This window comes from Plasmodium gonderi (assembly GCF_002157705.1).
Source record: "Plasmodium gonderi DNA, contig: Chr12, whole genome shotgun sequence".
Lineage (NCBI taxonomy): Eukaryota > Apicomplexa > Aconoidasida > Haemosporida > Plasmodiidae > Plasmodium > Plasmodium gonderi.
Window position 1 is genome coordinate 2735938 of NW_021628937.1, and position 14007 is coordinate 2749944.

The following is a 14007-nucleotide window of genomic DNA, read 5'->3' on the forward strand; positions in this document are numbered from 1 at the left end:
CAGTTAAATATCCTTCTTAGGTTGTAACATTTTACGTAAGAAAGATGAAAATGATTAAAATGGAATGTTTTGTATAAGTGGGGTAAAGAGCAAATGTCAACCTTATTCATTTTACACATGACGAAAATGCTAAGAAAAATAAAGACGTCTTTCGCATTTTTTCTCAAAAAAGCACACATTTTCTTAGGAATAATGTATATATTGCTATGCTATCTCAATAGGGAAATTTTATTTGGTAGATGAATATGCGAATATAAGAAAAAAAAAAAATAATCCCATTTTACCTTTTGGAAGGATATTTTTATCTAGTCTGTTCCACATTTTGCACTCTCTCTGAGATATTTGTAGAAATATGGGAGAAACTCACATGCCATTTGTTTCTTCTCTTTTCGGCCATTGTTATAATATATCCTACCACCACCTCATACCCCTTTTGTTGACACGCGAATATTCCACATGCATGCAATGTACTTAAATATGTGATCATAGGATATGCAGCTCTCCCTCTCTTACGACTCCTGTTACAATACGGAATCCTTTGTAATGACGAAAAGAGAATATAAATTTACTGAAATTAAAAATTTGTTCTGATCTGTTTAAAATAATACATAGGGTTTAGTTTATCCACATGGAAAAGTAAAGAATTGACGTTATAATAACGCATAAAAAGATATTACAATGTACTGTTGTTGTTGAGTGGGATATTTATAAAAAAAGGAAATGGAATATATCTGAACAATGTGCATAAAAAAAATGAGTTAAATTCTTTTTTTTTTTTTTTTTTTTTTTTTTTTTTGTATGTGTGTATGTGTTCAACTTGATGTGATAATGTACGAGGATATATTATACTGCAGATTCGATGGTGTATTAAGTAAAAGCAGACGGGTGATAAAGCACTCATGTGTACAAGCATATTTACACATACGTGTACATATATATATATATATATATATATATATGCAAGCTTGTGTGTATGTATATGGTATACGCATGGATACGTAAGATGAACACACCTACACCATTTTAACGCCCAAGTGTGTATAAAACTTCCACTTTGTGTGCCGAAATTGGATACTTGTGTCTGTCTTTATTCCATCCTCGGACACTTCTCCAAAATAATACGAACACTATGACTTGTCAATCTGGAGCACAAAATGAAAAAGCATTTACAACTTATCCAAGTAATTGTCTAACTGTGGCATTTCGACTTTAATACCCTTTCTTTCTCTGATGTTCATAATAATTTTGTGGGAATTTTTATTTGAGTCAAATGGGTCATCATAAAGAACAGACCAATGATCAAAGACACATTGGGGAAAAGCTTGTCCTGATGTAGCGGCTCTTAATGCAGAAGTGAAACCAAATGATTCTGCAACAGGTAGATGTGCTTGTATTTTTAATAATGGGGTACCTAATTTTTGATCTTCAGAAATGACAATACCTCTTCTTTTGTTTAATACAGAATAAACACCACTTACAACATCTTGAGGACAACTGATATCGACAAGGTAAATGGGTTCTACTAATCTGGGTACAGCAGTTAATTCACATGCATATATACATTTCTTACAAGCAGGCATAATTTGCCCAGCACCTCTATGAATAGCATCAGCATGCATATGAACATCTAACATTCTGAATTCACAACCTCTCATATTTTCTTCACATAAGACTCCCTCTTTTGATGCCCATTGGAATGCTGCTACACAATGTACCTTTATTTCATTCATATATTGAATTCCACTAGTATTATCAGTTAATAAATTAGGGCCAATTGTTTCAGGTCCGAATGCCCAGATTTTGAGTGCAAGGTTTTTGTCCCACTGGTAATTACTATGTAAATAATTTGCCCTAGCTTTAGGATCATCTTTATCTGATACTTTATTTTTGTCAATATCTTCAGGTAATCCTTCTGCCAATGGAAAAGCTTTCATAAAAAGACGGTTATGTTTGTTTGGTGATTTTCCTAAACACGTAATAGAAGATTCTTCAGTAACAGTTTCTCTGTATGAAACAACTGGATCTGAAACAATAAAATCGATTTGTGCATATTCATCTTTTAAATCTTTTAAACATATTTCAATATGTAATTCACCACAACCTGATATAATGTGTTCTCCTGATTCGTCAGTTTGACATAAGACTAATGGATCTGATTTTGCTAATTTTTTAAGACCATCAACTAATTTTGGTAACTGTTTACTATCCTTTGGTTTGACAGCGACACGAACAACTGGTGAGACACTATATTTCATATCAGCTATATTATGTGCTTCTTTAAAAGTTGTAATAGTACCTGATTTTACAATATATTGATCTACTCCTACCAAACAACATGTATTTCCACATGGTACATCTTGCACTTGTTCTGTATATCTACCCATCATTAAAACTGTTCTTTGGATATTCTTTTCATATAAATCTGTTTTTTCTCCTGGTACATAATGAGGACCTTGGATTCTAACCTTCTGACCGGTTGCAACAGTACCTGAAAAGACACGACCAAATGCATAAAATCTTCCTTTATCAGATGTAGGAACCATTTTTGATATATACATCATTAAAGGACCATTGGGATCACAATTACGTATTGCATTTGCTGCTTCATCATCCATAGGACCTTCATATAAATTTTCTACACGATATTTCTGGGCTGTTGCTGGGGATGGCAAATGAGTAACAATCATTTCAAGTAAAGTATCTCCTGCTGGTAACCACAACTGCATTGCTTTTTTTAGCAACTGTTTTCCTGTTAACATTTTATCATCTCCTTTTAATTCTACTCCAATATTTGTTAACATTTTTGTATATTTTTCCTTATCATCATTCATAATAGATTGGCATAAATTTAGAATTGGTTCCATAATGAATTGACAGAAACCTCTTTTATATCCTTCTTGTTGATTTTTTGACCACTTCTTCGTTTTGGCATCATAAAAACTGTTACCCCATAGACGTTGCATCATTTTGCTTTTTTCAATACCAAACTTTTTGGAATAAATTCTTGAAAATGTTTCTAATGTAAATGCCCAGCCTTGTAAACCTGATCCAAAGGAGACTGTTCCTTTTTCTGGATACACTTGAATATCTCCCATGAGCTTGTCAGTGTACGTGGAAATAATAACATTTACACTTTCAATTGTTCTGGCAAATGTTTGATAAATATCTTCTACTTCCATTTGTAGTTCTAATAAAGCTCTGTCTACCTTGTTCACATGCAATACGGGTTTAATTCTTTCACCTAATGCTTGATATAGAACAGTTTCTGTTTGAACACACACACCTTCAATAGTATCTACCACAACTAATGCACCATCCGTTACTCTCAACGCTGCTGTAACTTCTGATGAAAAATCAACATGTCCTGGTGAATCAATTAGGTTAATAAGAAAAGGTTTCTTTCCTTCTCCATCTTCCAAATCGTGTTCAAAATACATGGAAATACCTGTCGATTTGATAGTAATACATCTTTCTTGTTCATCTTGCCTGGTATCTGTAAAACGAGCATCTCCTGCATGTTTGCTAGATATAATACCAGCTTTTGAAACCAACGAATCTGTTAAAGTTGACTTTCCATGATCAACATGTGCTATAACGGACATGTTCCTAATCTGCTTGGTTTTGTTCATGATCTCACGAACCTGATCAACTGTGAAATTCACCATTTTGTTCTATCTCTCTTTGATTTATGTATAAAAATGGAGCTTTTTTTTTTTTTTTTTTTTTCTTCGATCTTTTTTCTCTTTATAAGTAGTATGCGTAATATAAGTATCTGCTTAAATGTGTAACTTTATTCGTTCTTCGACTTTTTACTTTTTTTTTTTTTTTATTTTTATCCCTTACGAGATACCTCTCTATATATAAATGTATATATATGTGTAGGGGAAACAAAATGTACAATATACAATACTTTATTTGTACACGAGTTTAAGCTCTCTGTTAATATATAAGTTAAAACAAGCACATGTTAATTTTTAGTGTCACGTTTATTTTTTTTGGGGGAAGCTGTACATACAGGTGTAATATGCATAAGTTGTTTTCTTTTACACACGTTCTATAATTAAAAGGTATATAAAGCATTTACATACTTTTATTTTATTATTATTTTTTTGGTATATAATGATGTGCTTGCTTCCTTGAATACTCAAGTATTGAAGTTACATTTATTTTCTACTCGCAAAATAAACGTGGTACATGAATGAATGGTAATATATATATGTTTCTCAAAAAAATTCCCAAAAAATTTATTTTTTTTTAAAAAACATTTACAATCTTGCACTTTAATAGTGTTATCTTCACAAGCTTAATATACCTACATTTTCTTTCTTTTATTATATTTTTTAAAGATAAGCGAATAATGTGTTAAAATGTATCTGTTACTTATGTTTGTTCTTGTGCATACGTGTACGCTTGTGTATACTTTTTATGCTTGTGATTTTTCCTTTTTTTTTTTTTTTTATTTTTTTATATCAAGATGTATTGAAATGCGCAGTTGCTTCTTCTCGTAAGAGGTGAATGAAACCATGTGTATATAAATATAAATTGGTGTATGTTTTTATTTTATTCAATCATTACATTATTTGTTAAAATGCAATATGTAACAGAAAAATATGCAAAAAAAAAAAAAAAGTATAAAATAAAAACAAAAATAACCATTAAGTGCGTGTATTACTTTTATTATACCTGTGGGTCAGGTTTTATAATAAAATAAGTACCTTTTTAGGGTATTGCAAAAAAAAAAAAAAAAAAAAAAAAGCTAAAAAAGGTATAACCAACCGAATAGGGGGGTATTATAATGATTTTTATTCTTTTTATTTTTATTTTGAGTTTTCACATTTGTGTTATATTTTATATATTCACAAATTTTCTTCTGCATACATATCACATGGGTTACAATCACATCATAATGCCATGTGAAACCGAAAAAATACATAAATGGCTAAATGTTATAAGTAATAAAAATATGTAGCAATTTTATAGCTGTAAAAATGCACAATACAGGCAGTGCGGATTATTTACATTAGAAAATTATATAGCATTTCCAATATAAATTTCCTTCTTTCCACTTTTTCACCCTTTTCTCAAAACATTGACATAAGTAGCCGCCTTTTTAAAAAGTTCGAAAATCAAATGATCGTAAAAAATACGCGCCTTTATATATTTTTTGTTCATACGGCGCACAGCTTATAACTTTGCCTATTTGTATTTCCTTAAAGTGCGTTGTTTTGGGAAAAAATGAGAAGAAAAGTATGCTTGTTGTGCACCATGTGATATTATAGCAAAGCGCTCGAAAGCAAAGCACGTGTTAAAAATACCAATAAAAAAAAATACATGTGAAAAATCTATACATATTTGTGCATATATTGTGATATAACATGTATTAAGAGTATATATGTATAATAAATGCGCATATAATTGAGCCGCAAACGCACAATGTGCAAATACACCTTTTACGTATCACTTATCTGGTTAAAAGGATAAACAATTATCCGTTTTTTTTTGTTCCTTCCCCAAAGAAATTGAACTAAGATAAATTTTTTCCTACAACTTTTGTGCATATTACCTGGAGCAGAAACTGCATTCCATTTTAACCTCTTATAACGACAACATTTAGCAATTTAAGGGTAAGAAGAAAAAAAAATATAGTAAGAGAGAAAAAATATATACGTAGTAAAGATTAAAAACAGTGCAAACATTTTTAACAGCGCAAAAAAGTACACTTTTTGATGAATGTCCAATAGGGGCTTTCCTTTTTTTCTTTTATTTTTTCGCAACCTATTATTTACATATTACAAATACTTCATACTTTATTAACGTATGCTCATAGTACTACGAATGAGAATTTATCACCATTATTATTGTGCTGAATGATTTTCTCCTTTTTATGCATTTAAAAAAGGTATTTTAAATGATGCAACATTAATTTTTAATCATGTTTTTAAAATAACAAAATATACGCAAATATAAAATGGAAAATATGAAAATAATAAGAAAAACAAATTTTATCATACGCGAAAAATGTGGTATTCGACTTTGTCATGTGCGCAACTCTAAAATTTTTTTTTTTTTTTTTTTTTGTGATTTCTTTTGAAAAGCACTTTTAAAATATGAACTTTATAAATTCATAAAGGACAGCAACGCGTTCTATATTTTTGCTTTAGGAAAGTATACATACATGCCCAAGTTATGAAATTCCAAAAAATACATATTTTAATACAGGAATTATCTAGAAGAAAAAAAAAAAAAAAAACTCCTTTTTTAAATATGTTTTAAGCAAAAACCATTACAGACATGTTGTATGTATAGCATAAAATATGAAAAAAAAATTCCATTCTATGCTGAATATTAAAAATTATTTCATTTATATAACCCATTTTGAAAATCCTCGTGTGTCTATCTTAACCTATTAGTAATATCCTTCAATTAAATAGGTATATTTTATGTAAAATGGCACAAAGATATATGTTAAATTACGTACTTCCCCTTTAAAAGCATATTGTCATTATATAAGTTGTATTTCGAATCTGTGTAACACCTATTTTATTTTCATTTGAATAACATAAAATATCAAGTATCGTAATATCTCCCAGTAAAGTGTTCATATGTGTCAGTCAATTTTATCCCTTGTCGCACACCTGTCTCATATCGAGAGGTATAAAATTGTGATTTTAGAACTTTTGGTTAAAATGAGTGTGTCATATAATATGCAAAAAAAAAAAATATTCTTTAAAAGAAATTAAAATCAGTTATTCATCAAAGAAATCTTTTCATTTTCTCAAAAAAGGTTACACACTTATTGTTACATTGTCATCATATATATGTCATAATAATGTCAGAGAAAACTAATTTATGTAATTAATCCATTTAAGCCGCTTAACGCATTTAAAAACAACTCATGGGAGTGTAACATTTTCTACCCATATTTAAAAATGCACCCAGATTAAGTGAAATAAATATACCATACTATAGGGTTTTTCTTTTTTTTGCATCCATCCATAATAATTTAAAAAAAAAAAAAAAAAAAAAAAAAAAGCAAGTACTAGAAAACAAAATTACGAGGGTATTTCCAAATGAGTATAATATAACATAAATGGAAAAAATATTTTTCAAATTCAATCGTCAACGGCGACTTTTTCTTTTGTTGTATGGCACACTGGGCTCAAGATTGGCTTGTTCATATTTACATGAGTGCAGGAGTTCATATAAGGATTAATGTGTATATAGGTGCACGTTTTAACTCTCTTTAAATAGTGTAATGAAAATATGTTGAGGGCCCACGAATTTTAGCTCCTTCAGTTTTATTTTACCCCGTTTTACATAATTTTTTTATTTAAATATTTTTTCATTAAATTTTGCAAGCCTGAATTTTATATTTCATAACTGCAAAAATTTGATTGCGTATTATGATGTGAATCTCCATAGTGAAAAATATATATATATATAATAAAGATCGCATATACTTAACACATTGGGTGAAATGATGTTTTCACGGAACTTTGTGTCGTTCGTGTATACATGACTAAGCGGATAAAGACTTATGTGTACTGCCACTAGTATACACCTATATGTAAATACCACAATATATGCATATCGACACTCCCATTTTTCTGTTTTATGTGTATACCAATTTATGGCCTTATAGGACGGAGCTTTTAAGTCATAAAGAGCTGCATACATTTAAATGCTTTGTTTTTTCAAAAACTCCAAATTTGAAAGTGTAGCTCATTAAGAATTATACTTCCTGCCCACCTTACATTTAAAGAAAAATAGAAAAGTTACACAAAGGGAAATGTGCTTACATAGAAGAGTGCGCATTGTGAAAAATTTTAATTGTTTGTATTTAAAATAAGGAGAAAAAAGAAAGAGCAAAAGGACAGACTTTTCCAAATGCTCACGCATGTTCATACGTACGTAGGCACATATATTTATGCTTAAATATGCAATCCTAAATAAATTTTCACACCATCATTATACGCTTGCATGCGCAGAAGGAGGAAAAGATGCTCGAAAGAGTAGAAACAAACAGAACAATTAGAACTATCGTAACAGTAGAAACAAACGGAGCAATCGAAACTATCTAAATATACGAAACACACTGTTCCCTTTAGGAGGACCGTTTCTCACACCCAGGCACATAGAATTCATATAAAAATATTTTAATCGCACAGATTAAATAAGTAATAGAATTTTGAAGTCAATAAAAGCACGATGTGCACTACAAAATTTTAATGTGAAATGATTGACAAGGATACAGTTATGTAATTGGAAAACAGCGTCTAGAGCAAAAAAAGAAAGAAAAAAAAAAAAAAAGAAAAAAGGGGAATAGAGAAAGGAAAAAAAAAGAAAGTAAATGTCTAGACAAAAAGAAGTAAAAAAAAGGCAACGCAATAGAAGAACAAGACACGAAAGAAAGAAAACATGTTTTCCCTAATTAAGTCTGTGTTTGCTAATTCACAAGATGGAAAAGCCCTAAGTGTGTTAATTATCGGAGAGTGCGAATCAGGAAAAACAAGTTTGTTTAATCTAATTAGCAGTTATCATAACAAAAACAAATATGATATGATGAACACCATAATATCAACAGAAGATAAGTATAGTAATTGTGCCCTCGGTTTTAACACTAAGACAATTAGTTTCAATAAAAAGAATTTAAAAATATATGATTTAGAAGGGACAGCAACAAATACCATAGACATATACGACTGTTATTATGATGATGCAGATGTTATATTTTATGTAATTGATGCTAAGAATGAAAAACATATTTTTAAAACAATTCTTTATTTATCTTGTTTAAGTAGCTATAACAAACTAATCGGTTCATGTACTAATTGTAAAAATAAAAAAAAGCAAACAAACAAAAAAGAGATTTTAAAACCTATTTTTATACTAGGAAATAAATCTGAAGATACTTCAGCATTTTTTTCTGCCCCTTGTATATTAAATTATATACAATCCATAGATATTTATAAAAATGACAAATTTTGGCAATTCTTTTTATCCAATGATAACACATTTTTGAAGTACTATTTAAGTGTACTATACGAAAAAATATATGGTTATATATTTGATGGTTATCTTTCTGAGCACCCTGTTGAAATGACCAAGGAAGAAAAAGAATCCCAACAGAGGGGAGATGTAATAATTAATAGACTGAAAGAATCGGGAGAGGGTATAACAACCAATCAAAAGAGGGATATAATGAAAGATAAGCAAAATAAGAGTCACAAGCAGGAAAGCGAAAATCGAAAGATGGGCAAAGATACACAAAATACGGAAGAAATAGGAAAAAAAAAACATTTGTTCTACCTTGAAGAGATAAAAATATCATGTAGTGACATTGTGAACGATATAAAAAATGAACGTAAAACTTCCATAATTGTAGAAGATATTGAGAATAATAAAATATTGGAAGAATTTATGAAAAATATTATTAAGGAAAATATAGATAATTACAAACATAATCCCATATATGTGTATAACATTAGCGTACGTAGAAATAAAGGAATTTATGAAATAATTGAACAAATTTTTGAAGAATATTTCACAAGCGATATTTACACAAATGAAGACAAAACATATGATAATACACAGTATCAAAAGCAAGTAAAAGTGACAAAACTCATGAATGAGCATGCATCTTGCAATGTCAGAAATGGACTAAAAGAAGAATTAGAAGCAGAATTAGAAGCAGAATTAGAAGCAGAAGAAGAAGAAGAAGAAGAAAAAGAAAAAGAGAAAGACACGAATTCGCTACATACGTATGGAAAGAATGCCACAGGAGGAAATAAATTCATTATAGAAAAAAATAATCAGGAAGTTGATGGAAGTAACGCACATGGTTATTATTCTTATTTTATGAAAGAGGATGTCGAAAAAGTTGATAATAGCTACACAGACAATCCATGCATTTCTGCCAGGAAAGGCAGAATGAGTGACACTACCCTATATGCAAAATCATGTACACGAAAAAATAATGATTATACCATGTATGAACGGAGTAATCATTCTGTTAACTTATTCGTCGAACATATGCAGCACGTACACTTTGGGAAAAGAATTTTTGAATATCCGCTAAATATGTTTTATTTTTTGCACGGGCAAAATGAAAAATATAGGAAAAAATATAGAATTAAAAAGAAGAACCAGGACAAAAAAAATCAAAGTCAAATTCATTTACAAGAGGGGCAGGAGAAAAATATGCTTCATCTGAAAGATCCCCACGAAACTGTGGAAGGGAAAGAAGCGATAGAGGCTATGGAAGGGAAAGAAGCGATAGAGGCTATGGAAGGGAAAGAAGCGATAGAGGCTATGGAAGGGAAAGAAGCGATAGAGGCTATGGAAGGGAAAGAAGCGATAGAGGCTATGGAAGGGAAAGAAGCGATAGAGGCTATGGAAGGGAAAGAAGCGATAGAGGCTATGGAAGGGAAAGAAGCGATAGAGGCTATGGAAGGGAAAGAAGCGATAGAAGCTATGGAAGCGAAAGAAACGATAGAAGCGAAAGAAACGATGGAAGCAATGGAGGAGATAGAAGCAATGGAGGCGATAGAAGCAATAGACGCGAAAGAAACGATGGAAGCAATAGACTTGAAAGAAACGATTGAAGCGATCGACGCGAAAGAAACGATGGAAGAGAAAGAAGTTTTCTCTTCAGACAGAACTTTTTCTTTTGATAATTTCCCCCCAGTGGAGAAAGCAAGCGAGACGGAAAAGGAATATAAAGAGTATAAAGGAAAAATGGTGCTGAGAAATGTAAAATCGGAAAGAAAAGGAGAGGATGTGAAAAATAAAAGAGAAGCATTGGACATCGAAACAAATGAACTGGTAGATATAACAAAAATTAAACTATGGGAAGAAGCGAAAGATAAAAAGTGGGAACTCGGTCAAATGTGTGTCATTAAAGAATCAAATGAAGAACAAAGAGAACAAATAATAGTAGAAATGCGTGAAGACAATAGAAATCCCATTGACCATGAGGTCATAGTTTACGAAGAAGATGAAAAAAAAGAAAAAATTCAAAAGGACCTTTTCCCGTTTGATGAAGAACGAGATAGACAGAATTATGCAAATCTTGCTGATTATACTGATTACTCATCAGTGGAAATGAAAATAAAAGATGGTAGCCATATTCATGAAGAAAACAGTATAAATAATTACACGAATGAGGGTAAAAGTATCATACGTAAAGGAAAAATTAAAAAAAAAAGATATTCCATTGTGGAAAAAGAGAAAAAAAAAAAAATTTTGTATAGTGGTAAAAATAAAAATGATATAGATGAAAATTCAAGTAATTCCCTGGAAGATGTTAACTTGATAAATGTTATGCGGGTTGATTCGATAAATAAAATTTGAACGTAACAAAGGGAAGGTAAAAAAATGAAAAAAGCCAAAAATTTTTATAAGACTCTCCAAAAAAAAAAAATGCATAGTTTTATAAAATTATTACTTGAAATAAATTAGAATTTTTTTTTTTTTTTTCACCCTGGATTCCCATGAAATAATGCCCCTTCTTTTTTTCATAATTAAATAATCGACAAATTTCATCATTCTATTAATATCTTCGATAAGTTTTTTTTTTTTTTTTCATTAATACTTTTGCCCTTTTTTGTGTATACTCTATAAAAAAATTTTTTTTTTTTTTTTTTTTTTTTTGTGTATAAAATAATTTCATAGTAATTTTTAACTTTTTAAAGCTTTTCAAACTGTATGAGTTTTTTTTTTCCCCCTATCAGTAAGATGTTGTAAAGACGTGTGGGGATACACACGTTGATGTATTGGCAAATCGAAAAAAAAAACGTAGCATCAGGGTTATTCATAATAACCAGTCTAGACATAATAACAAATTATGCTTTAAAAGAAAAAGCAAAAAGGAATGAGTTTTTTTTTTGAAAAAACCTGAAAACAAATTAAGTCCAAACTGATTATGGAAAAAGGTGCAAAACTAAGAATTGGAAAAAAAAAAAAAAAAAAAAACCCAAAGCTATAAATTTTCAACAATGACAGATGTGGATGTGCCCAGGTAGTTATTTATAGAAGCACAACCGAATTTCATGTCGAAATTTTTTAAAACTGTAATTAGTGAAATGAATATTCTGGAACCAGATACTGAACTTGGATGTCCTAATGATAATGCTCCACCATTAATGTTGACATTGGATTCATCCAAGTTTAAATTACGCATATTATATACTACATCTAACGCGGAAGATTCATTAATTTCGTAATAATCAACTGACGATTTATTTCCCTTTTTGAGGCACTTGGTTATGGAGTGAGAAATGCTAAGAGGAAAATCTGAAGGATACACAGATGCATTATCATAAGTAACAATTTCTGCTAATGGATTCAATTCTAATTCATTTATTTTTCGTTCACTCATAAGAACAATTGCACAAGCACCATCAGCAAATGGTGCTATATTATAATTCGTCACAATGGATTCACTACTTAAATTACAGATATCATCTATGTTGCATTTTTTATATATTTCATCACTATCTATGATAGTTTTTTCATTCTTTAATGGACTTTGTTTTCTTTGAATTATTAAAGGATACATTTCTTGTTGAATTAAATTATCACTATAAGCATTAGCTGCTCTCTTAAATGAATTGATAACATATGTATCCAAGTCTACTCTAGGTATTTTAAATTTTTTACAAAACAATTCCATATTGTTATTTCTTTTTAATTCTTTATTATTAGTTATATAATCGTACCCATCGCACACAATACTGTCATTTATGATGTTGTTTCCTAGATGATATTTTTCAGTTCTTAATTTTTTCAAATAAAATGGACTCTGTGACATAGATTCCATTGATCCAACGATGCAAATGTCCTTACCTCCTTTGATTATTTCATACCCAATAGTAACTGCGTCCAGGCCTCCACAGCACATGTTGTTTATTAGGTATGTTTTCACGTTCATGTTTATTCCTGCAGGGGGTTGAAAGTGCCATGGGGATAAAAATTCTTAATTGCTAATATTTCGTGGTAGCACGTGCGGGCAAGCATGCGTACAGAAGCATAAATGGAGTAACATAAATGGAGTAGCATAAATGGAGTAACATAAATGGAGTAACATAAATGGAGTGTCACACATCTATGTGTGTTATCGGGGCTCATATCCTCTAGTCCCCAATGGGTATAAATTTACAAAAGTTCAGAGGAATACATGATCATGCATAAAACTGGTAGGGGAAAATAAATAGAGAACAAGAATAAACACAAAACAGGTAAGTCCTTTCTATGCACATATATTTGAAGGGAAGTCTAACCAGACGCAACTACAATTCTTTGGAGTGGCAAAGGTCCGCATCCGGCGGGGAAGGATTGTCCGAAAATCAAGGAGTCTATTTCATCTTTTTCAATTTGACTTCTTTCTAGGGCTTTCAAGATTGTTGTGCTGGCTGCATGGCGAGGCGTAAAAATACATATATAAGCATACATATATACACACAAATATATGCAAACACATATATACACACACATATATATACACCTATATATATGTATACGTGCATATACCCCGTGGGCAAACTGCTTATACACAGATGGGAAGCATAATAAAACATAGGTTAATAAATTTACGTCACGCAATGGCACGACAACAGTGTATGAATCCAATATTCAGACCTAATTTGTGCACAGGTATCTGTGATAGGCTCCCGCTCAAAGAGCCGAAGGGAGTTCTGGCATATCCCACAACAAAAACTTTTCTCAAACTATTCGTAAGCATCATCTTTTCATGTCTCCCTGCACCATTAAGTCTGTAATTATTAAATTTCCTTTTTTAATACTGTAGCGAGATTATTGAACGATCTATCATTGTTAGTATATATTTAAGTGTGTATATACTTAGATGTTTCCATTCACAATTCTACGTAAAAAAAATTGAACAAGTTTTTTACATTGCACATGCAAGGATGAAAATTCTTTTTATTTTTAGTAGGTCTTTTTTTCACGTTGTAATAGATAAATGTTAAATCTGTACCAAACCTTTTC

The 14007-nt window shown here is 30.5% G+C and overlaps 3 protein-coding genes across 3 annotated transcripts; 1 reads left to right on the plus strand and 2 right to left on the minus strand.

Annotated features, from left to right (window-relative positions):
- Window positions 1-1166: 1166 nt before the first annotated feature.
- PGO_125740 (elongation factor 2) lies at window positions 1167-3665 on the minus strand (the record flags this gene model as incomplete). Its single annotated transcript, XM_028689364.1, has 1 exon — window positions 1167-3665. The coding sequence occupies one exon, from the start codon at window positions 3663-3665 to the stop codon at window positions 1167-1169; it is 2499 nt and encodes an 832-aa protein (XP_028545165.1).
- Window positions 3666-8418: 4753 nt separating this feature from the next.
- PGO_125750 (hypothetical protein, conserved) lies at window positions 8419-11352 on the plus strand (the record flags this gene model as incomplete). The annotated part of the gene is made up of 1 exon (XM_028689365.1): window positions 8419-11352. The coding sequence occupies one exon, from the start codon at window positions 8419-8421 to the stop codon at window positions 11350-11352; it is 2934 nt and encodes a 977-aa protein (XP_028545166.1).
- Window positions 11353-11980: 628 nt separating this feature from the next.
- On the minus strand, window positions 11981-13744 carry PGO_125760 (acetyl-CoA acetyltransferase; the record flags this gene model as incomplete). The annotated part of the gene is made up of 3 exons (XM_028689366.1): window positions 11981-12939; window positions 13281-13412; window positions 13639-13744. 3 exons carry the CDS (start codon window positions 13742-13744, stop codon window positions 11981-11983), a joined length of 1197 nt encoding a protein of 398 aa, XP_028545167.1.
- Between the last annotated feature and the right edge of the window lie 263 nt (window positions 13745-14007).